This window comes from Myotis nattereri, assembly GCF_964212035.1.
Source record: "Myotis nattereri genome assembly, chromosome: 1".
In the NCBI taxonomy this organism is placed as follows: domain Eukaryota; kingdom Metazoa; phylum Chordata; class Mammalia; order Chiroptera; family Vespertilionidae; genus Myotis; species Myotis nattereri.
The window spans coordinates 76,853,942-76,874,893 of NC_138075.1; the positions used below are offsets into that span (position 1 = coordinate 76,853,942).

Sequence of the window (20,952 nt, forward strand, 5' to 3'; positions counted from 1 at the left end):
CAAAGCCAAAATTTGACCTCAGAATCCCTACTGAGATACAAACTTTTATTTAAATAATAAAAAAAGTTATGGTACAAATATTACTCTTTAGATGCAGCCTACAGAGCCATATCTATGGATGCTTAGTTCTGTGAGGAAGTGCTTCTATAGATTTTTAGGTTTAGAGATGATACCATCTGGATACCGTTGCTTGAACCGGGCAACCACATCTGGATCTAGTAGGTGGATCCCATCCAGTTGGTTTCCAAGGGTGATCCTGAAGCAAGGGGAAAGATGGGGCAAACCAAAATTCCTGGAATTAAAAGGCTTAATATTGTTAAAATACTAATACCTTTTATTAAGACTGCCTATCATCTCATCAAATACTCTTTTTAAAAGACCTTAATAGACTAGTATGTGGAAGCATGACTGGTTAGGAATGGGCAGAATCTGGTGGTAAAATAGGCAGGATCTGTGTTACTTAAGGGTTAATAACTGATGGCTGACCAGGCCTACTTTTCAAAGCTGTTGCTGCCAGTGAGTATTCCTTGGATAAGTACAATGCTAGCAGCATGTCTCTTATTTACTTTTTTAAAATTTATTTTTTTAATTGAATTTACTTAAAACCTGTATGGTTTTATGAACCAATGTCACCCAAATAAATTCAATTTAAAAATATTAATTAGCGTGTCTTTTAAAGCTCTACTAACAGAATGAAAGATATTAAAATTCTTGACAGATTAGATTCTTAGTAACCACCAGGGGAAAGATTCAAAACATCCATAGAACCCTGACCGGTTTGGCTCAGTGGATAGAGCATTGGCCTCCGTACTGAAGGGTCCCAGGCTCAATTCCAGTCAAGGGCATGTACCTTGATTGAGGGCACATCACCAGTGAGGGGTGTGCAGGAGGCAGCTGATCGATGTTTCTCTCTCATCGATGTTTCTAACTATCCCTCTCCCTTCCTCTCTGTAAAAAATCAATAAAATATATATTTTTTAAAAAACCATAGACTAACTGAGGAATAACATTAGGTTGTAAAAGTGGAATCTAGAGAACAGTGGTTTGAATCCTAAAACCTATGGGATTTCCAATGAATGTTGCAGAACCCTGTAAAACAGTCTAAAATAAAATATAAGCTTAGTCGGCTTATGAATCCTCTGAAGCCCATTTACAGAATACTGGAATATGATGTGAAACGCTACTAACTAATGTCCTTGACTATAAATACTTTTGCCCATGGGGGCTAACATGTTCTTTGGTCACCTTACCAGTTGGGTTGCACATTGTGAGGTCGTCCAAATAATTCAATCTTGCGAGTGCCAGGGGATAGTCTCTCAATCATGCCATATATTTCATCTGGTTTATGACTGGTAGAACGAACCTAGGAAATAAAGGGTCTAGCTACTTTTAAGTTACCCAAGATTGCAATTCTAGCCCTTTCCATTTATGTTTTAAGATCCAAATGAGAGAACTCGGGACAAGAATACCCTTGACCTCAATAACTAATATCAATTAAAATGTGAAAACGTTGGATGCCTGGGAAGCACATACCTCAGCTACGATCACATCACAATCCAGACCCTGGTTGAAGCCTTGGGGATTTCCTTTGACACCAACCTGCTCACCACAGAGAACAGATTACCTTATGAAACCCTACATTTGAACTTTTTCTCAATAAGAAGTCACATAATTCCTCTATTTTGCTCCACCTAATGAATTGAACCCCACTGCTGCTCACCAAGCAGTGTTCCTTTCCATGGTTCAACCAGTGACCTGTACGGCCTGTCCGAATGATGCGTTGCAGCTGATTTGTCTTCACCCAGATAATTTCATCTACCCGTTCATAACTGTGGGGCATAAGAAAGAACTAGAGCCTTAATCAGGCTTTCACAGTTTAGGAGTAGTACCATCTACTCTACAGAGGTAAGGAATCACAGGAATACTCGGGGAGAAATAAACAGATATCTCAACTATAGCAATTATGTATTTCCCCCAAAGGAAAGCAACACTTACCCCCAGAGGTTCAGACATTCTCTGCCCAACTCCATGGCCCTAGAAAGAAAAAAGAGTTAAACAGCTACTTCCAAGCCTGTTTTTTCTTTCGCTTCAAGATATGTGTTGTTTTCAGTAGATATTCAGTGAATATCATTACATGCAAGACACCATTAAGGCAACAGGATGATTTAAGAATGTAAAAACAAAACAGTATCCATTCTCAGTGGCCTTACCTTTCACAAGGAACAAATGTAAAGTTAAATAGGACTTAAGGTATAATTTGTTATAAATAAGCATTAGGTCTCAGTAGGAAAAAAAAGGCTGACTCAATCTTAATAGCACAGCTAGGAAAACCCAGGATTTTATCCCCACCCAGTACTCACTCTGTACTATTCCTGCCCATAACTACACATCTTTGAACTGCATTACCTGCCTGTGACCCAGAGGAAGAGAAAGCCATCATCCTGCAGTACTGGTATGTTGAGCCTGCGCATCTCATCATCTGTCAGGGTCCCATAGGGCAGCTCCATGTGAATATCCCAGGGTGGGTCAGCCATCACAACTGCAAACTTGCCCAAGATACTGACGTCCAGGTAGCGGATATCACAACAGATCCACTGCATGAGGTGGTATTTGGTCATCTTTCCTTCCTCCACTCTGAGATTCATGGCCCCAGTCCCTCTTTTCCAACTATTTTCCTACTCCCTTTTAAGCATATCTATCCCACTCCATTCCCAATCAGCAAAACAAACTGCTAATTATGCCCTGCTTTCCTACATGTATGGCTGCCCTATTCAGATTAAGTCCATAAATTGAGGTAAGTTTTCTTAGCCAACAGGTACCTGAGGTGGGAAGAGTCGATCTACATTGGAATCACCTCCAACACTCTGTGTGAGAGCAAGCTCCTGGCTTGGTGTATGATCTTTGCTCCCAGGAGCCTCAGAATCCATGCAAGCATCAATTTCATAGTGAACATATTTGCAGGTATCCATGTGGAAACATGTATTAAGGAAAGAGCAGTCACCTAATGACTCATCAGTGTGTTTATTGATGATTCTCCTGGGGAAATAAAAAGATAAAATCAGAATCAAGATAGTGTTCCACAGTCAGAGCCAACAGTTCAAGTAACAAATTGTTTCACAATTTCCTATCTACCAATTTTCTCTATTGTTAGAGCTTCCTTCAAGAGTTTTCAGGGAAGGGGGAGGCCAGGGGACATGAAAATCCGTAATTCACACTAATGAAGAGTTTTAATTCCTCTCTGAGCAAAGACATAACTTGCTTATGACAGGAAAGAAGAAAGGGCTTGCTGGTTAGAGCAGTATAACACTGACCTAAGAGCCCAGAATCCTGTTTCTCCTAAGATAATCTTCCTTCCAAAGAACTTTAACTTGCACTGGGGCTCAGAGATAGAAGTGCCTTGCTATTGCAAGAAAGGAGCATTAAAAAAACACATACGTGGCCCTGGCCAGTTTGGCTCAGTGGATAGAATATCGGCCTGCAGACCAACAAGTCCTGGGTTCAATTCCAGTCAAGAGCACATACCTCGGTTGGGTTACAGGCTCCTCCCCAGCCTGGACCCTGGGCAGGGCACGTGCAGGAGGCAACCAATCGGTGTTTCTCTCACATCAATATTTCTCCCTGTCTTTCCCTCTCTTTTCCACTTTCTCTAAAGATCAGTGGGAAAATACCATTGGGTGAAGATTAAAAAAACAACAAAATAAACCCCACACACTTGCATTTATTTGGGAGTCCAGCCTGTATTCCTCCCACAGAACACTACTTCTAAAAGTATACTTTCAGCCCAGCTGGTGTGGCTCAGAGGTTGAGCATGACCCAGAAACCAAGAGGTCACCGGTTCAATTCCCAGTCAGGGCACATGCCTGGGGTGCAGGCTTGATCCCCAGCAGGAAGCGTGCAGGAGGCGGCCAATAGATGATGTTTCTCTCTCATCATTTCTATCTATCTATCCCTCTCCCTCTCTAAAAATAAAACATAATTTTTAAAAAGTATACTTTCAGAATCTGGAGGTCTTTGACAAACTATTGAAACCTTTTTCTTTTTCAAATATAATTTTATTGATTTCAGAGATAAAGAGGGAGAGAGAGATAGACATCAATGAGAGAATCATTGATCAGCTGCCTCCTGCACGCCCCGTACTGGGGATTAAGCATGCAATCCTGGACATGTGCCCTGACGGTGATCTCCTGGTTCAAAGGTCGACGATATTCAACTGCTGAGCCATGCTGCCCAGGACATAGGAAAACCATTTAATAACAGGATTAAATACATAATCCCAATGATTGGAAGCAACATGCTGAAAAGGAATGACTATTTCTAGGAGACCCATCCCACCTCTCTCCCTCTCAAGAGACCTGAAGTGCAGCTTGCGACAGGGCCGATCAGCATCACTGGCTTTCATGCACTCCTCCTTGGTTCCATAGTCACAGAACTCTTGCACTTGGGCCCGACCTCGTGACCGAAACTTTTCGACAATGGATTGTTCCTTGGCTGTTGTAGTATTTAATAGCTCTAGAATCTCCTGACTGACCTATGACAGAAGAAGCTTTGGACTTAACAGGGTTTGTAGGTAAAATTAGCCTTAAACCACCTGTGTAAATTCTACTTGATAATACCTGTAATGCCCACCAAAACCACTTACGTTAGGTACTGAACCAAGGCACAATGAACTCTACTGTCAATTTAACTTGTCAAATTCACACACCTAGAAGTAGCAAATGGAGAGAACTCATGTGGTTCCATTACTTATACCAAGAACCACTATACAGTAAAGTCTTCAACATTGTTGATAGGTTTTGTAACTTTAAGTGAAAAAATGTATAACTAATTTTACCATAGGCTAATTGATATAAACCAAGTTCTTGTATGTGCCCTGACTAGGGACTGAACCCACAACTTTGGTGTATTAGGACACTGCTCTAACCAACTGAGCTACCCAGCCAGAACTGGATTCCCCTGACCTTGATCTTATGATTCTTCCAAACAGATCCAATAACAAAGATTCTCTAAATCCGAATTTCTAACATTGACATTATTAACATTTAGGGCTGGATAATTCTTTGTTGTATGGGGGTTGTCCTACTATGACTGTAGGATGTTTAGCAGTATCCCTTGCCTCTACCCACTAGATGCCTGTAGCACTCCCCTGTATTGAGACAACCAAAAATGTCTCCAGACATTGCCAAATGTCCTCTGTAAGGAGGGAGGAAGGCAAAATCATCCCCTGTTGAGAACCACTGTTCTAAACCTTCAATTATAAGAATTGCTCCTTGTGCCAGGGGTAAATTCCTCTCAACCAAAGTTATAATCCCAAGTATATGTATGAAAACATTTCCATGTGCCCCTACCTTCTTGCTCTGTTGTTCTTTAGTAGACTGTTGGTTCAGAAGGCTTTCTATCTCCAGGTCAACATCTGAGGCAGCATGTTTCCTTGATTTCTTGGTTGGCTCCTTGGCTGTTTCTGATGCTGAAGAAGCCAGACCAGAGGCCAAAGAGCTAGCAAAGGCAGCTACTGTGGTCGAGTCCTGTTCTGCACGCCGCTTCTGACCTGTGATAGACCCTGTTACCTCCCCAGAGCCCTTTTCTGCAACAGCGACCATCATGGCAGAGAGCTTGGAATGATCAGCATAGGTCACAAGAGTAGGATTTGCATCATCTTGTAGGAGACCTCGCTTTACCTCAATCAACTCCTGAGCTGCAAACTTCTGTAGGAGGCTTTCCACCCCTTCTTGAGTAGCAGGGGCATCTGGCTAGGGAAGGAGGAGAAAGCAGTAAGACACTGACCATGAACTGAAGAAAAGAAGTGGTAGATCCCAACCCTGTCTTATCAGGTCATTACCGTGGAGATGGCAAGACAGATGGACACAGCATCAGTAGGCAATGTTAGGGATAGATCAGAGAGATGGTGTAGCAACTTCTTCTCCAGTTCAGGGTCTGTAGCTAATTCAGGAACTGAAGCTGTGCTGGACTTGGAGCCACCAGAAGTGGGTACAGTAGGCACTGGGCTGTCACTGCGGAAAGTTGGAGACAGTGCTGCCTCTGGATTCCGTAGATCTAGGAATGAAGAGAATATATACTGAAAAACGGTGCCCTGGCTGGTTTGGCTCAGTAGATAGAGCATCAGCCTGTAGAATGAAGGGTCCCAGGTTCGAGTCTGGTCAAGGGCACATGCCCGGGTTTCCGGCTCCATCCCCAGTGTGGGGCATGCAGAAGGCAGCCGATCGACGATTCTCTCTCATTGATGTTTCTATCTCTCCCTCTCCCTTCCTCTCTGAAATCAATATATATATATATATATGTATGTATATATTTTTAAAAAAGGGGCAACCACTGCCAGCCTATATATTCCTCGGGAGTCAAATTCTCCAGCATTCACAGTACACAGTTCTTTCATGCGGGAAATCCTCCGACCAAATTTAGCACTAGATAACTTTTCCTCACACATATTTAAGCTTTCATTCACTGCTTTGCCAGGATAATCCTCAATTTTCTGGGAAGAGCTTACTTTTTCTCTATTGAATGAAAGTTTTCATAATTCCTTGTCCTTCATGTACTTTATAGAAAATGAGCAGCATGGTAGATTTAAATGTCCATACCAACTCCATTCAAGCTATTCTAAGTGACAACTGATATAATCAACCTGAATCTAAAAGCCAGAAATATTTTCAATAACCTAAACTATGATAAAATCTCTCTGAGGAATGGAGTTTAAATGTTTATGAATTAAGGCCACTAGACATCAGAAGATATACAAAATGACAGTGTTAGAGGTTAGAATAATGGGACCTTTAACATCAAACATAAAAATCTTATAAAACTTTGCTGAAGCCTAGTCACAAAATATTTCCTGACTGTACTTTTTTTAAAATCTATTTTTGCCCTAGCCGGTTTGGCTCAGTGGATAGAGCATCTGCCTGCGGACCAATGGGTCCTGGGTTCGATTCCGGTCAAGGGCACGTACCTTGGTTGCAGGCTCCTCAGATCCTGGCCCTGGTCGGAGGCAACCAGTCGATGTGTTTCTCTCACATCAATGTTTCTCTCTGTTTTTCCCTTTCTCTTCCACTATCCCTAAAAATCAATGGAAAAATATCCTCATGTAAGGATTAACAAGAAACAAAAACCAAACAAATCTATTTTTATTGATTTTTAGAAAGAGAGGAAGGGAAAGGGAGAGAGAAATATCGATGTGAGAATGGCACATCAGCTGCCTCCTGCACACCCTGAACTGGTTGAACAGGCAAGCTTTTGGTGTGTGGGACCACTCCCAACCAACTGAGCCACACCAGCCAGGGCCAGATGAAATATTAAACTCTGGACCTATCCTGGAATTCTGTTAAATTAAATATTATAAGGTATAAATGAGGCATTAGTTTACATGTAAAAATATTTTGATTACTTGGAAATTTCCACTCTCATGGAACTAACTTTAGTAAAATTTGACTCAGAAATTCCAAGGACATCAGAGCTGAACTATAACAAACAATTTGCTGGAATAGTTAACATTTTATGAAAATAAGTTATACCCTATTTGGAAAACAGATTCCACAATTCCATATTAGCTGCAAATTTTAAATAATTGACATAACTTTCTTCACCTTGATTACTTATAATTCCTTTATGTTCTGCTGAATCTTAACTAGAACTCAGATGAACTGATAAAAGTTCCTTGTGGCAAAAAGGTGTTATGCACATGGAAGAGTCATGGAAGCACTTTGAAGGTCAGGATGAGAAAGAGTTTGAGAGCAACTGACTTAAGCTAAAAATATATATTAAATGTAAGTGACAGTTACTACTTAGCTTACTTGAAAAACTATAGGTAAAATTCCTGCATTGAACAGGACTGATTTGGTGACTACTGAAATCCCTTGCAATTCAGAAATTCTACAAATGTAATAAATTTGAGCTAAAATACCCCTATTATATTTTACACTAGGATCAAACTGATTTTTTTTTATCAAGTATAAAATTCTTTTAAAGTAAACAAAAATTTCTTTTCTTTTTTTTTTTTTTTAGGGCATGATGGTCAATCTTTATTATATAAGATTTCTTTTTTCAATAATCTAATACATTTACAATCTTCTATTTAATTTTTTTAAGTTTTGAATGTGGTTGATTTTTTTATCAAGTTGCAGTAAAGCACACATAAAATTGATCACCTTAGCCATTTCTAACTGTACAGTTCAGTAGTGTTAAGTACAGTCAAATTGAATTTTTTCACCTTGCACAAATGAAACTCTGTATCCATTTAGCAGCAACATCCCCTAGCCCCTAACAACTGCATTCTGATTTCTCTTTCTTTGAATTTGAATACTCTAGTCTAGATACTTCATAGAAGTGCAATCATACAGTATTTACCTTTTTGTGACTGGCTCCAAAAATTTCTTAAGCAACCCAACTAAGAATAATCAATGATAAATTTCATTAAGGCAAAACAAAAAAAAAAGTACAAGGTGCTTTAAAATGAGGATTTCAGGCATCGCATCCACAAATTGTTTTATATATAACTAGAGGCCCGATGCATTCAGGCACGAGGGGGGTGGAAGGGGGGAAGAGGGGGTCCCTCAGCCCGGCCTGCGCCCTCTTGCAATCCGGGACCCCTTACTCCTAACCACCTGCCTGCTCGCTCCTAGCTGCTTGGCTCATCACCCCTTAGTGCTGGCCAGCCATGAGCCCTGCATTGAGCGTCTGCCCCCCGGTGGTCAGTGTGCGTCATAGCAACCGGTCGTCTGCTCATTCTGCCATAATGGTCACTGGGTTTTTATATAGATAGATACTGACCTTTTTATTTATTTATTTTTATATAAGTACAAATTAGAGACTTATGGGGTTGGTCTTTGTTTTTTAAAAAAATATTTTTTTTATTGATTTCAGAGAGGAAGGGAGATGGGGAGAGAGAAAGAAACATCAATGATGAGAGAAAATCATTGATCGGTTGCCTCCTGCACGCCCCCAACTAGGAACCGAGCCCACAACCCGGGCCTGTGTCCCTGACTGGAATTGAACCTGGGACCCTTCAGTCCACAGGCCAACACGCTATCCACTGAGCCAAACCAGCCAGGGCCAAAACATTCTTTAAAAAATATAAATTAATAGAGAGGGAGGAGAGAGATACATCGATGTGAGAGAGATACATCAATCAGCTGCCTCCTGTTGAACCTGAAACCTGTGCATGTACCCTGACCAGGAATCAAACCGGTGACTTTTTGGTGCATGGGATGATGTTCAACCAACTGAGCCACACTAGCCAGAGCTCAAAAACACTTATTGCCCTGGCTGGGTAGCTCACTTGATTGAAGCGTTGTCCTGAAGTGCCGAAGTTCTCTTGGGTTCAATCCCTGGTCAGGGCACATACAGGAATCAACTAACAGGTGCATGAATAGAAGGAAAAGCAAACTGATGTCTCTCTCTCTTCTCTCTCTCTCTCTAAAATCAATTTTTTAAAAAGTGACTTTCGCTCTGAAAAAAATTCTTATTAATTTAATCTAATCAAAATTCTGTTTGGGAACATACTTATTCACTACCATATTATTTTTCATTACTGCCACAAAAAAAAATGGTTCTTCAGACACTTGGCTTAAATATATAATAATACCACATTATTTTTATGATAAAGTTCTCTATTAACTTTATTTTAAATGAAGTCAAGAGCTAGCAGTTCACATAAAAAAAGTAACCCATTTGACATTATTATAACTGCTATTATATTTAAAATAACAATATATAGCCCTGGCTGGTGTTTCTCAGTGGTTATTGTTGCCCAGAGGGGCTCAAGTTCAATTCCCTGTCAAGGGCAGGTACCTGGGTTGCAGGTTCAACCACCGGCCCTGGTCAGGGCACATGCAGAAAGCATCGGATCAGTGTGTCTTTCTCACTCTCTCATGTCCTTATGTCAATATTTCTCTCTTTCCTCTCTCCCCTCTTACCCCCTCCCTTCCAGTCGCTAAAAAAAATCAATGGGAAAAGTACCCTCACTCTCTAGTGAGGAATAACAACAAAAACAAAAAACACCACAAACATTTAAAATAACAATGTATAAATTTGGTTAGATGTTAATCCTCTCAATTTCTTTCCTACCAACTTTTCATGCAAATGTTATTTGCTATTTCTAAATTAGACTACATGGAATCTAGACAGGAAACTCTCAGTAAAAAAAAAATTGGAAATAAAGCAAATGAGCTGAGGGCAGCAATGTAAGACTTCAAATGACGTTGAGGGATAAGAAAGCCATCAGGGGAGATTAAAAATGGCAGCAGAGCCGAAACCGGTTTGGCTCAGTGGATAGAGCGTCGGCCTGTGGACTGAAAGGTCCCAGGTTTGATTCTGGTCAAGGGCATGTACCTGGGTTGCGGGCACATCCCCAGTAGGAGATGTGCAGGAGGCAGCTGATCGATGTTTCTCTCTCATTGATGTTTCTAACTCTCTATCTCTCTCCCTTCCTCTCTGTAAAAAATCAATAAAATATATTAAAAAAAAATGGCAGCAGAGTAGGAAGATGTTGCACAGACATGCTCCCAGGAACAAACTGGAATTACAACTGAAATACGGAAAGGCTTCCTGAATAATCAACAGAAAACTCACAGGAGAGAACCCTGATACCCAAGGACCGAAGGTGGAGACCCACCACATAGAGACTGGTAGGAGGGGCGGAGGCGCGAAAGGGCTGGCCAGACACCCACAGAAGGCAACTGAAGTCCTGGAGAGATATCTCAGCCCGGGGGGAGGGGTGCCACTGAGAACCCTGGGACCTAAGCCCGAAGCTGGGCTCCCCAGCAGAGAGCACCAAACTGAGGAGGATACCCACAAAACATCTAGCTGTGAAAAGCAGTGGGGTGCTGTCTGCCAGGGGTGGCAGCTGGAAGTCCAGGCACCCTCTTAAAGGGCCAGTGCACAAAAATTCCCTGTGGGGCCACCCACCTTGTGCTCTGGCAGAGGGAGGGTGAAGTGGACTGGAGCTGTGAGAGCAGAACCCAGGACTGGGGACTTGGGGGATAGAACTCAGAAGGCAGACACCCCAGGTTTCCTGGGCTGAGCCATTCCCTCACACAGCGGAGGACATCTTTCCCACATAGACATCTGCCTTGCCTGGGGGGAAGACAGTTGACATACCCTACTGGAAAACACCTTGCCCTGAGGCCACTTAAGAGATTAAAAGTAACAATTAGCCTCCAGGCAGAAAACAACTGCCCCACTCTGTGGAAAAAACCCTCACCACTCCTGAGGATAATTGGGGCAATTCAAATTGGAATCCTATTAGTCTGTAGACCAGTGGTTCTCAACCTTGGCTGCACATTAGTATCACCTGGGAATCTTTTTTAAAATCCTGATTTCTGGCCCTAGCTGGTTTGGCTCAGTGGATAGAGCGTCGGCCTGCGGACTGAAGGGTCCCAGGTTCAATTCTGGTCAAGGGCATGTACCTTGGTTGCGGGCACATCCCCAGTGGCGGGTGTGCGGGAGGCAGCTGATCGATGTTTCTCTCTCATCGATGTTTCTAACTCTCTATCCCTTTCCCTTCCTCTCTGTAAAAAATCAATAAAATATATTTTTTTTAAAAAATCCTAAAAAAAATAAAAATAAAAATAAATATAAATTAAAAAAATATATAAAAAAATAAAAATAAAAAAATCCTGATTTCTGGGCCTCATCCTCCAGAAATTCTGTTTCTTTGTTATGGGGTGGGGCCACAACATTAGTAACAAAGAAACAGAATTTCTGGAGGATGAGGCCCAGAAACCAGGATTTAAAAAAGATTCCCAGGTGATTCTAATGTGCAGCCAAGGTTGAGAACCACTGCTGTAGACAGAGGCAGTATCTGGAGGCTTTGAGTCTTTGCTTGATCAAATTAGTCAGAAACAGCCTTTAACACTGTCCTGCAGGATCGGGCACACACTGGCAGTCAGACATCCCCCAAAGGGTGCTGGATTGTGAGAGGGTGCAGGCTGGGCTGAGGGACACCCCACCCTCAGTGCATGAATTTCATGCACCAGGACTCTAGTTGGTTAATAACATACAAGTTTCAGGTGTACATTTTTATAATACAACATCTGTATACTCCATTGTGTGCTAAGGAAAATGTTTTTGTTTTTTTAAATATATTTGATCGATTTTTTTTTTTTTTACAGAGAGGAAGGGAGAGGGATAGAGAGTTAGAAACATCGATGAGAGAGAATTACCGATCAGCTGCCTCCTGCACACCCCCTACTGGGAATGTTCCCGCAACCAAGGTACATGCCCTTGACTGGAATCGAACCTGGGGCCCTCCAGTCCACAGGCCAAAGCTCTATCCACTGAGCCAAACCAGCTAGGGCGAAAGCGTTTTTTTTTATAATTAAACCTACTGATACTATGGAGAATGAAATCACATAAACATTTTACTTTCTCCAGTTAGTAACCAAATTTAGATCTTCTTTGAGCAATGTATAATTTTTATTAAAGGGAGCAATAAGTCTGTAAAATGAACCACATGTTTTTGTTAATCTTCACCCAAGGATATTTTCCCATTGATTTTTAGAGAGAGTGGAAGGGAGGAGAAGAGACAGAGAGAAACAGCGATGTGAGAGACACATCAATTGGTTGCCTCCTACATGTGCCCTGATAAGGGCCAGGTATGAATCTGCAACTGAGGTACGTGCCTTGACCAGGAATCAAACCAGAGATCCTTCAGCCAATACTCTAACCATTGAGCAACTCGCCAGGGAAAACCCTGCTATTTTTAATGCAGGCTTTTGCAGAAAGCAAAGTTTTTCAGGAACGCATATATATACATATAACATATGTATATAGTAGAAATGCCTCAAATCATATCCTTCCAGAATGCTGTTTTTGAAAAAGTTGATGAAATACTTTAATTCCAGTTATAGGAGTCTATAATAAATTAAGAAGCAATTGGGGACCCAAGCTAGGTAGTTCAGTTGGTTAGAGCATTATCTGATAAACTAAGGTTGTAGTTTCAATCCCTGGTCAGGGCACATACAAGAATCAACCAATGAATGCATAAATAAGTGGAACAAATCAATGTTTCTCTCTCTCTCCCTTCCTCTCTCTCTCTCTCTCTCTAAAATCAGTAATTAAAAAATAAAAGAAGCAATGGGTCATTTGTCTATGATAGTGATGTAATTGTTATATTTTCTATCTAAAATTGATATGCATGTCGCCTGACCAGCATGGCTCAGTAGTTAGAGCATCAGCCTGCGGACTGAAGGGTCCCAGGTTCAATTCTGGTCAAGGGCACATGCCTGGGTTGCAGGCTCGATCCCCAGTGTGGGGTATGCAGGAGGCAGCCAATCAATGATTCTCTCTCATCATTGATGTTTCTATCTCTCTCCCTCTCCAAAAATCAATAAAATAAAAAATAAATAAAACAAAAAATAAATTGATATGCAAATATAAAAGGCTCAGAAACAGAGGAACCCAAAGAATAAGAAAAAAACAAACCAGAAAACTGATCTACAAGAGGTCAAAAACTTAAGTTATATACCAAGAAAAGAAAGTCTGCCTCTTGGGTAATTCAGTAACTACTCCAATACTTGACTACTAATTAATCCCTGACGATATGACTTGCACTTCTTCCTCCACTCACCCTACCCTCTTAACTTCTTTTTTAATTATCTAAGTACAATATAGCCCTCAAAACTAAATTCCAGCCCTAGCCAGTTTGGCTCAGTGGATAAAGCATCAGCCTGTGGACCAAAGGGTCCCGGGTTTGATTCTGGTCAAGGGCAGGTACCTTGGTTGCAGGCTTCTCCCGCCAGGGCCCTTTCTCTCACATAGATGTTTCTCTCTCTCTTTCCCTCTCTCTCCCATTCTCCCTAAAAATCAATGGAAAAATATTCTCGGGTGAGGATTAACAAAAACAAACAAACAAACAAATAAATGTGATTAAATGTTAAAAAATAATTCCAAGAGTCAACCTCTCCATAATGCCTTCACTGACTAAACCAACTCTTGTTAGTTCTCCTCTCACTGCACTCTTGTGGACATTTTACATGTATCATACCCTTTATCCCCAACTACATTTCAGATTCCTTGAGAGCATGGTCAATGTCACACTTATTTTGTCTAACTGCACTCATGCACACTGACTCAATAGATATTTATTTATTATGGTGTGAGAGTCCTGCCAGGGCATCCAGTTCCAAGGGCCAGAATGTGTGCATGGTCCTGAATATGTTAAGACAAGATTTAGTGATGGATTTGAATATCCTGAGAAACACTGGCATAACCTACCACAGTAGTGGTACAGAGATTCGCTCTTCTTGTAGAGCTTTTATCATTGACCTGCCTTAGGTAATTCAGAGACTGTACTGGGAATGGGTGGTGAGGTTCCTTCGTTTTACCACTGTGACACTGAAGCAGGGCTGGGGGAATTAAAAAACAAACCCAAAACGAATGCTTTCAGATTCCTGCTCCGTGTGTAAGTGCCTGAAACAATGCCAGTTCCTCGGCTGACTGCGCTACACCAACTCTGTGAGGGCACTGAAATGGGCACCATGGATCACCAGGCCCAGTGCTTGCTCTCACTGTGCCCACAGTCGCCAAGAAAAGGCCCCTACACACCAGTCACCAGAACCTCGGGGAGAACAACACGCCGCGGGAGCAACAGGAAGGAGGACGTTCTGCGCCAAGGAACGGGGCCGGGGGCCTAGCACACGGGGCCTCTTGGGGACTTAAGGGGAACCAGGCAGGTGGGGCACGGGGCCCGGGCGTCAGGGCCGGGAAAGCGAACGGAGCGACCCGACGCCCGGGTGGGAACCTCGACTCCTTGCAGGAAGGCGAATGTCTGTGCTGCTGAGGCGAGAGAGGGAGCACCAATGCAGGAGGCGTTAAAGAAACAGCCACTTGGAGAAGGGCTTCCACTCGGGAGCTGTCTTTCTCTCCAGGTCCCCTCCCTCCCATCCCGGCTAAGCACCGGCCGGAGACACGCGCCTCACCCAAGTGCCCCGAGTCCTGCTTCCGCCTCCGCTGCAGCCTCTCCCGCAGCGAGTCCAGCTGCTTTTTGTGGGCCTGGATAGAGCTCCACGTGTCCGACATCCTTGTCTCCCAGCCTGGACAAGTCTCGAATCAGGCGCGGGAGACTAGCACCTCCCAGTTGAAGCTCCGGGAAAATCTAATTCTCACACGGACACCTCAAGGCTAAACGGAACGAGGTACCGGTGTTGCGCTAAATGAAAAGCCACTTCCGGTTTCGCGCAGCTTTGACGCTGAAACAGGAGCCATCTTAAGTGTTGGCAGGAGAGCGGATGTTTTCTTATTGGCGCTCTCCGGTGCTTCCGGGTGCAGTGAGGCTGTGGTCGCCATCTTGGTGCCTGGCAGAGCGACCATGTTGCTGATAGGCGCGCATGCGGCCATGTTGAATATAAGATTAGTCTGTGTGTGTGTGTGTGTGTGTGTGTGTGTGTGCGCGCGTGTGCGCGCGCGCTCATACCTGAGATTTATTACAGTGAAAGACCAAAGTAAAATCAGCCAAGAGAAAAGGTTTGTGTGTGATAAAGGGTGGAGGACACCAGGCACAAGCTTCCAAGAGTCCTCTCCCTGAGGAGTTACCAGGTCTTCATTATTCCAGTGTCAAATTCTGACAACTCATGTGAACTATGTCGCCTACCAGTCCGGTTAGACTCAGTGCCAAGGATTTATGGCACTATAGTCACATGGGCATCTTCCCCATAGCATGCACCAAACTTCCAGATTCCCAGAAGGAAAGCAAGTGTTCAACATGAGCCCCATTGGTTGTGCAAAGTGTTTCGGCACAGGGAGCCTCAATTATCAGTTAGGAAAATGTGAAAACCCTGCTCGGATTCAGGTTTTCAGACACCAACTGTAGGGTATCCATTTAAGCAGGACTTTCTAAGGATAGCAGTCTTAGGCCTGCTGTATGAAATGTTTCTGGCTGGTTTGGCTCAGTGGATAGAGTGTCAGCCTGTGAACTGAGGGGTCCCAGGTTTGATTCCAGTCAAGGGCACATGCCTGGGTTGCCGGGTCGACCCCCAGTAGGGGGCAAGTAGGGGGCAGCCAATCAATGATTGTTTCTCATCTTTGATGTTTCTATCTTTCTATCCCTCTCCCTTCCTCTCTGAAATCAATGAATATATATATATAAATGTTTCTGCACAGCAGGTATAGCCCTGACTGAATCTTTGGCGCTCACCTACAATTTTATTTTAAAAGCAAGTAATATAACATGGTACTAGTTTCAGTTGCATCATCCATAATTGCCTGCAATGCTAATTACATTTGTAACGCCCGGTGAGTATTTAACAGGTATTTGTACATAAATTACTAGTGCAATATTAGGCAATGTTAAACTTTTCCTTTTATCCGATTACTGTTTCAATATAATTTTTAGGTAAAATCAGCATAATAATTTCTGATTTAAAATTAGAATAAAAAGTGTGTTTTAATAACATGGATCATTCAGTTTTTATTTGTGTTGCACTAAATCCCCATTTATAATTATAAAGCAAGATTGTTATACTTAACAATTATTTTCTTGTCCTAGTTTACAATTAAAATTATTGGCTTTATTTATGTCTTTCCATATGCTTCACTCAATTTTGGAGATAATACCCATATTCTGATACTTTGATCTTTTTTAAAAAAAATTTTTATTAATTAAGTTTTTACACGTGTGTCCTTATCCCCACATTACCCCCCATCCTTCCCACTCATGCCCTCTGTTGTGTGTGTCCATTGGTTAGGCCTATATGCTTGCATATAAGTCCTTTAGTTGATCTCTCCCCCTTACCCCCGCCCTCCCTTATCTTCCCTCTGAGGTTTTGACGGTCTGATCGATGCTTCACTGTCTCTGGATCTGTTTTTGTTCATCAGTTTATGTTGTTCATTATATTCCATAAATGAGTGAGATCATGTGATATTTATCTTTCTCTGACTGGCTTATTTCATTTAGCATAATGCTCTCCAGTTCCATCCGTGCTGTTGCAAATGGTAAGAACTCCTTTTTTAACCACCGCGTAGTATTCCATTGTGTAGATGTACCACAGTTTTCTAATCCACTCATCTGCTGATGGGCACTTAGGCTGTTTCCAAATCTTAGCTATGGTGAATTGTGCTGCTATGAACATAGGGGTGCATATAGCCTTTCTAATTGGTGTTTCTAGTTTCTTGGGGTATATTCCTAGAAGTGGGATCACTGGGTCAAATGGGAGTTCCATTTTTAATTTTTTGAGGAAACTCCATGCTGTTCTCCACAGTGGCTGCACCAGTCTGCATTCCCACCAGCAGTGCACGAGGGTTCCTTTTTCTGCACATCCTCGCCAGCACTTGTCATTTGTTGATTTGTTGATGATAGCCATTCTGACAGGTGTGAGATGGTATAAGATTAGTCTTGAGAGTTGACTAAGATAGTCCTCCTAGAGCAGTGATGGCGAACCTATGACACGCATGTCAGAGGTGATACACGAACTCATTTTTTTGGTTGATTTTTCTTTGTTAAATGGCATTTAAATATATAAAATAAATATCAAAAATATAAGTCTTTGGTTTACTATGGTTGCAAATATCAAAAAATTTCTATATGTGACACGGCACCAGAGTTAAGTTAGGGTTTTTCAAAATGCTGACACACCGAGCTCAAAAGGTTTGCCATCACTGTCCTAGAGTGACACTTGTAATACAGATATTTAAAATGAGGGATCACGAATTCCTCTGACAGTTTGATACATATCTTTCTCACTGAAGGTGTAGGTTTATGTTTCCATGCATTCATTTACAAAGATAGCTATTAGTTCCAATCCATGGGTGTGTATGGGTGGGCACAATTTTCAGAGGGAAGAAGAGATGGAGCAGTGATATTATAAGGTATCTATGTATAATCTCACTCTTCTTTTAAAAAATATTTTTCTATTATTTTTATTCATTTTAGAGAGAAAGGGAAGGGAGAGAGACATCAATTAGTTGTTTCCCTTATTTATGCATTCATTCCTTGATTCTTGCATGTGCCTTGACAGAGATTGAACCAGCAACCTTAACACATCTGGATGACTCTCTAACCAGCAGAAATACCCAGCTAAGGGCTTCTCACTCTTCTTATACCAAAACTACATTTACCATAGTAGTACATTGAAATAGAGTCCTCATAAAGGGATACAAGGGGACGGGGGGTGCTTCTGAGATTCGGGTTGCATGTGTTTCTTATTCTGGTAGCTGGTTACATAAGAATGTTGTGAAAATTAAGCCAATTTTGGTATGTGCACTTCTCTGTACATGTAGTAAGCTTAAATACAAAAGTTTGTTTTTTTAAAGGGTCCTCTGAATGGGGCACTGGTTCATCAAAAGCCTCCATGATGCCAAACACTGTGTCAGAAAGAATCGCTTAAAAAAGGCATGTCCCTTAAGACACTGGGGGATAGGGGAGGCTGGGGGACTGTCTAGGGTGGGGGGATAAAATGGACACATATGTAATACCCTTTGTAATACTTTAAGCAATAAAAAAAAAAATAAAAATAAAAATTAAAAAAAAAAAAAAAAGGCATGTCCCTAACCGGTTTGGCTCAGTGGATAGATCATCGGCCTGCAGACTCAAGGGTCCCGGGTTTGATTCCGGTCAAGGGCATGTACCTTGGTTGCGGGCACATCCTCAGTGGGGAGTGTGCAGGAGGCAGCTGATCGATGTTTCTCTCTCATCGATGTTTCTAACTCTCTATCCCTCTCCCTTCCTCTCTGTAAAAAATCAATAAAGTATATTTAAAAAATAATAATAAAAAAAAAATAAAAAAGGCATGTCTTCTATTTTCAAAGAGTTTCTGGCCTGGTAAAGGAGCCAGGACCCTTTATTAATATTGAACCATCTTTACAACATACGGTAGCATGAGCATAGGCTCTAAAAATAAATGTGATTGCAAAGAAGACGAGGCTTCCAAGCCCAGGTGACCCAGGAAGGCATGGGAAGAAGGTGGCACCGAGGTTCAGGCTTGAAGTGACCGATTGGTCTGCAGTAGGTGAAGCCATTGGACAGAATTCCAGGATGAAGACATGATTAAAAACAAACGTCTAGACTAGAGTTAAGAAAGCAAATGAATTCCCTGTTAACCCAGATTAGTTCACTAGAACATAGAGAATTATATTATTTGAGAATTTAGAAGGGTATTTGTTTCCATATTTGAGACCAGATTGCAAAAAAAAGCACATGTTACCTGAGTAAAGAGCTTGCAATTTAATCACAATATAACGGGATAATTTAGAGTTTTTGAATAGGGAGTGTTTTAAGGTTTATCTTATGTTCTAATTAGATTCAGATGGGGATAAAGGAGAGTTTAAAGACAGGGAAAATAGTTAGCCTATTGTAACTAAGTCTTTGATGATAGGAACTTCAATTAACTCAAAAACTGGTTATGGATAGTAATGGAAAGCAAGGGATGAATATGAACAGAGTCTATTGTGAAAAAAAGATGTATGTGGCCCTAGTCGGTTTGACTCAGTGGATAGTGTCAGCCTATGGACTAAAGGGTCCTGGGTTCAAATTCCGGTTAGGGGTGCATGCCCCGGTTGTGGGCTCGAGCCCCAGTGTCGGGCGTTCAGGAGGCAGCCAATCAATGATTCTCTTTCATCATTGATGTTTTTCTCTCTCTCTCCCTCTCCCTTCCTCTCTGAAATCAATTTTAAAAAATTATATATGAACGCCGGAGTTTGCTGCTTTGAACAACTACTTCAAAAGTGAAACCAAAAAACGGAAGGGACATCACCCAGAACCACAGGAACGCTGGCTGAGTGGAAGTCCTACAACTAGAAGGAAAGAGAAACCCATACGGACACTCAGAGGAGGCGCAGTGCTGAAGTGAAATTCTGAGGTGCGGAGTGCACGGAGCGGGCTGGCGGCGGAGGGCGCGGTTGGCGTTTTCAATCGGGAGGGAGTCGCAGACTCTGAGCTCCAGATACAGGCGAGTCTTTAGGGACCCAGACTCAAACGGGAGAAGCGCGACTGTCTGGCTTCGGTCAGAGCGAATGAAGCTTTCTCTCCAAGGTTTGCAGCCATTGCTGGGACTCAGAGAGGCAGAGCCCCTGGGGACAGGACTGAGAGCCCCCATAACTGCTCTCTCCGGCCCACCCTGTTGATCCTGTGCAACCGGCCCCGCCCAAGCCCTGCACCGAGGCATTTGCCGGATAGCCTCAGGCAAACGCCAGATTAGCACCTCCCTAGAGGACAGAAGTTCTCTCACTGCAGACACAGCTGATTCTCATAGCCACTTGGCCTGGAGGTCAAACCCTCCCTGGTATTAGCTACAACAATCAAGGCTTAACTACAAGACTGCGCACAAAGACCACTAGGGGGTGCACCAAGGAAGCATAACAAAATGCGGAGACAAAGAAACAGGACAAAATTGTCAATGGAAGATATAGAGTTCAGAACCACACTTTTAAGGTCTCTCAAGAACTGTTTAGAAGCTGCCGATAAACTTAATGAGATCTACAAGAAAACTAATGAGACCCTCGATTTTATATTGGGGAACCACCTAGAAATTAAGCATACACGGACTGAAATAACGAATATTATACAGACTCCCGACAGCAGACCAGAGGAGCGCAAGAATCAAGTCAATGATTTGAAATGCGAGGAAGCAAAAAACACCCAACCGGAGGGGCGGAATGAAAAAAGAATCCAAAAATGCGAGGATAGTGTAAGGAGCTTCTGGGACAGCTTCAGGCGTACCAACATCAGAATTATAGGGGTGCCAGAAGATGAGAGAGAGCAGGATATTGAAAACCTATTTGAAGAAATAATGACAGAAAACTTCCCCCACCTGGTGAAAGAAATGGACTTACAGGTCCAAGAAGCACGGAGAACCCCAAACAAAAGGAATCCAAAGAGGACCACACCAAGACACATCATAATTAAAATACCAAGAGCAAAAGATAAAGAGAGAATCTTAAAAACAGCAAGAGAAAGAAACTCAGTTACCTACAAGCAAATACCCATACGACTGTCAGCTGATTTCTCAACAGAAA

At 42.2% G+C, this 20,952-nt stretch overlaps 1 protein-coding gene across 1 annotated transcript; it reads right to left on the minus strand.

The window, feature by feature from the left end:
- Positions 1-31: 31 nt before the first annotated feature.
- METTL3 (methyltransferase 3, N6-adenosine-methyltransferase complex catalytic subunit) lies at positions 32-15,168 on the minus strand. The gene is made up of 11 exons (XM_081095976.1): positions 14,925-15,168; positions 5,837-6,051; positions 5,346-5,747; positions 4,353-4,528; positions 2,820-3,036; positions 2,407-2,594; positions 1,996-2,034; positions 1,721-1,829; positions 1,534-1,599; positions 1,251-1,363; positions 32-256 (listed from the first exon to the last, which is right to left on the minus strand). The coding sequence occupies exons 1-11, from the start codon at positions 15,022-15,024 to the stop codon at positions 145-147; spliced, it is 1,737 nt and encodes a 578-aa protein (XP_080952102.1). The 5' UTR covers positions 15,025-15,168; the 3' UTR covers positions 32-144.
- Positions 15,169-20,952: the final 5,784 nt, after the last annotated feature.

Excerpts from the sequence above, each read along its gene's own strand:
- METTL3 (XM_081095976.1), bottom strand. The coding sequence starts at position 15,024 with ATGTCGGACACGTGGAGCTCTATCCAGGCCCACAAAAAGCAGCTGGAC. Across the intron at positions 3,037-4,352 it reads TGTCGCAAGCTGCACTTCAG|GAGAATCATCAATAAACACA; the intron begins GTCTCTTGAGAG and ends TTATTTCCCCAG. Across the intron at positions 257-1,250 it reads CACAATGTGCAACCCAACTG|GATCACCCTTGGAAACCAAC; the intron begins GTAAGGTGACCA and ends CCCTTGCTTCAG.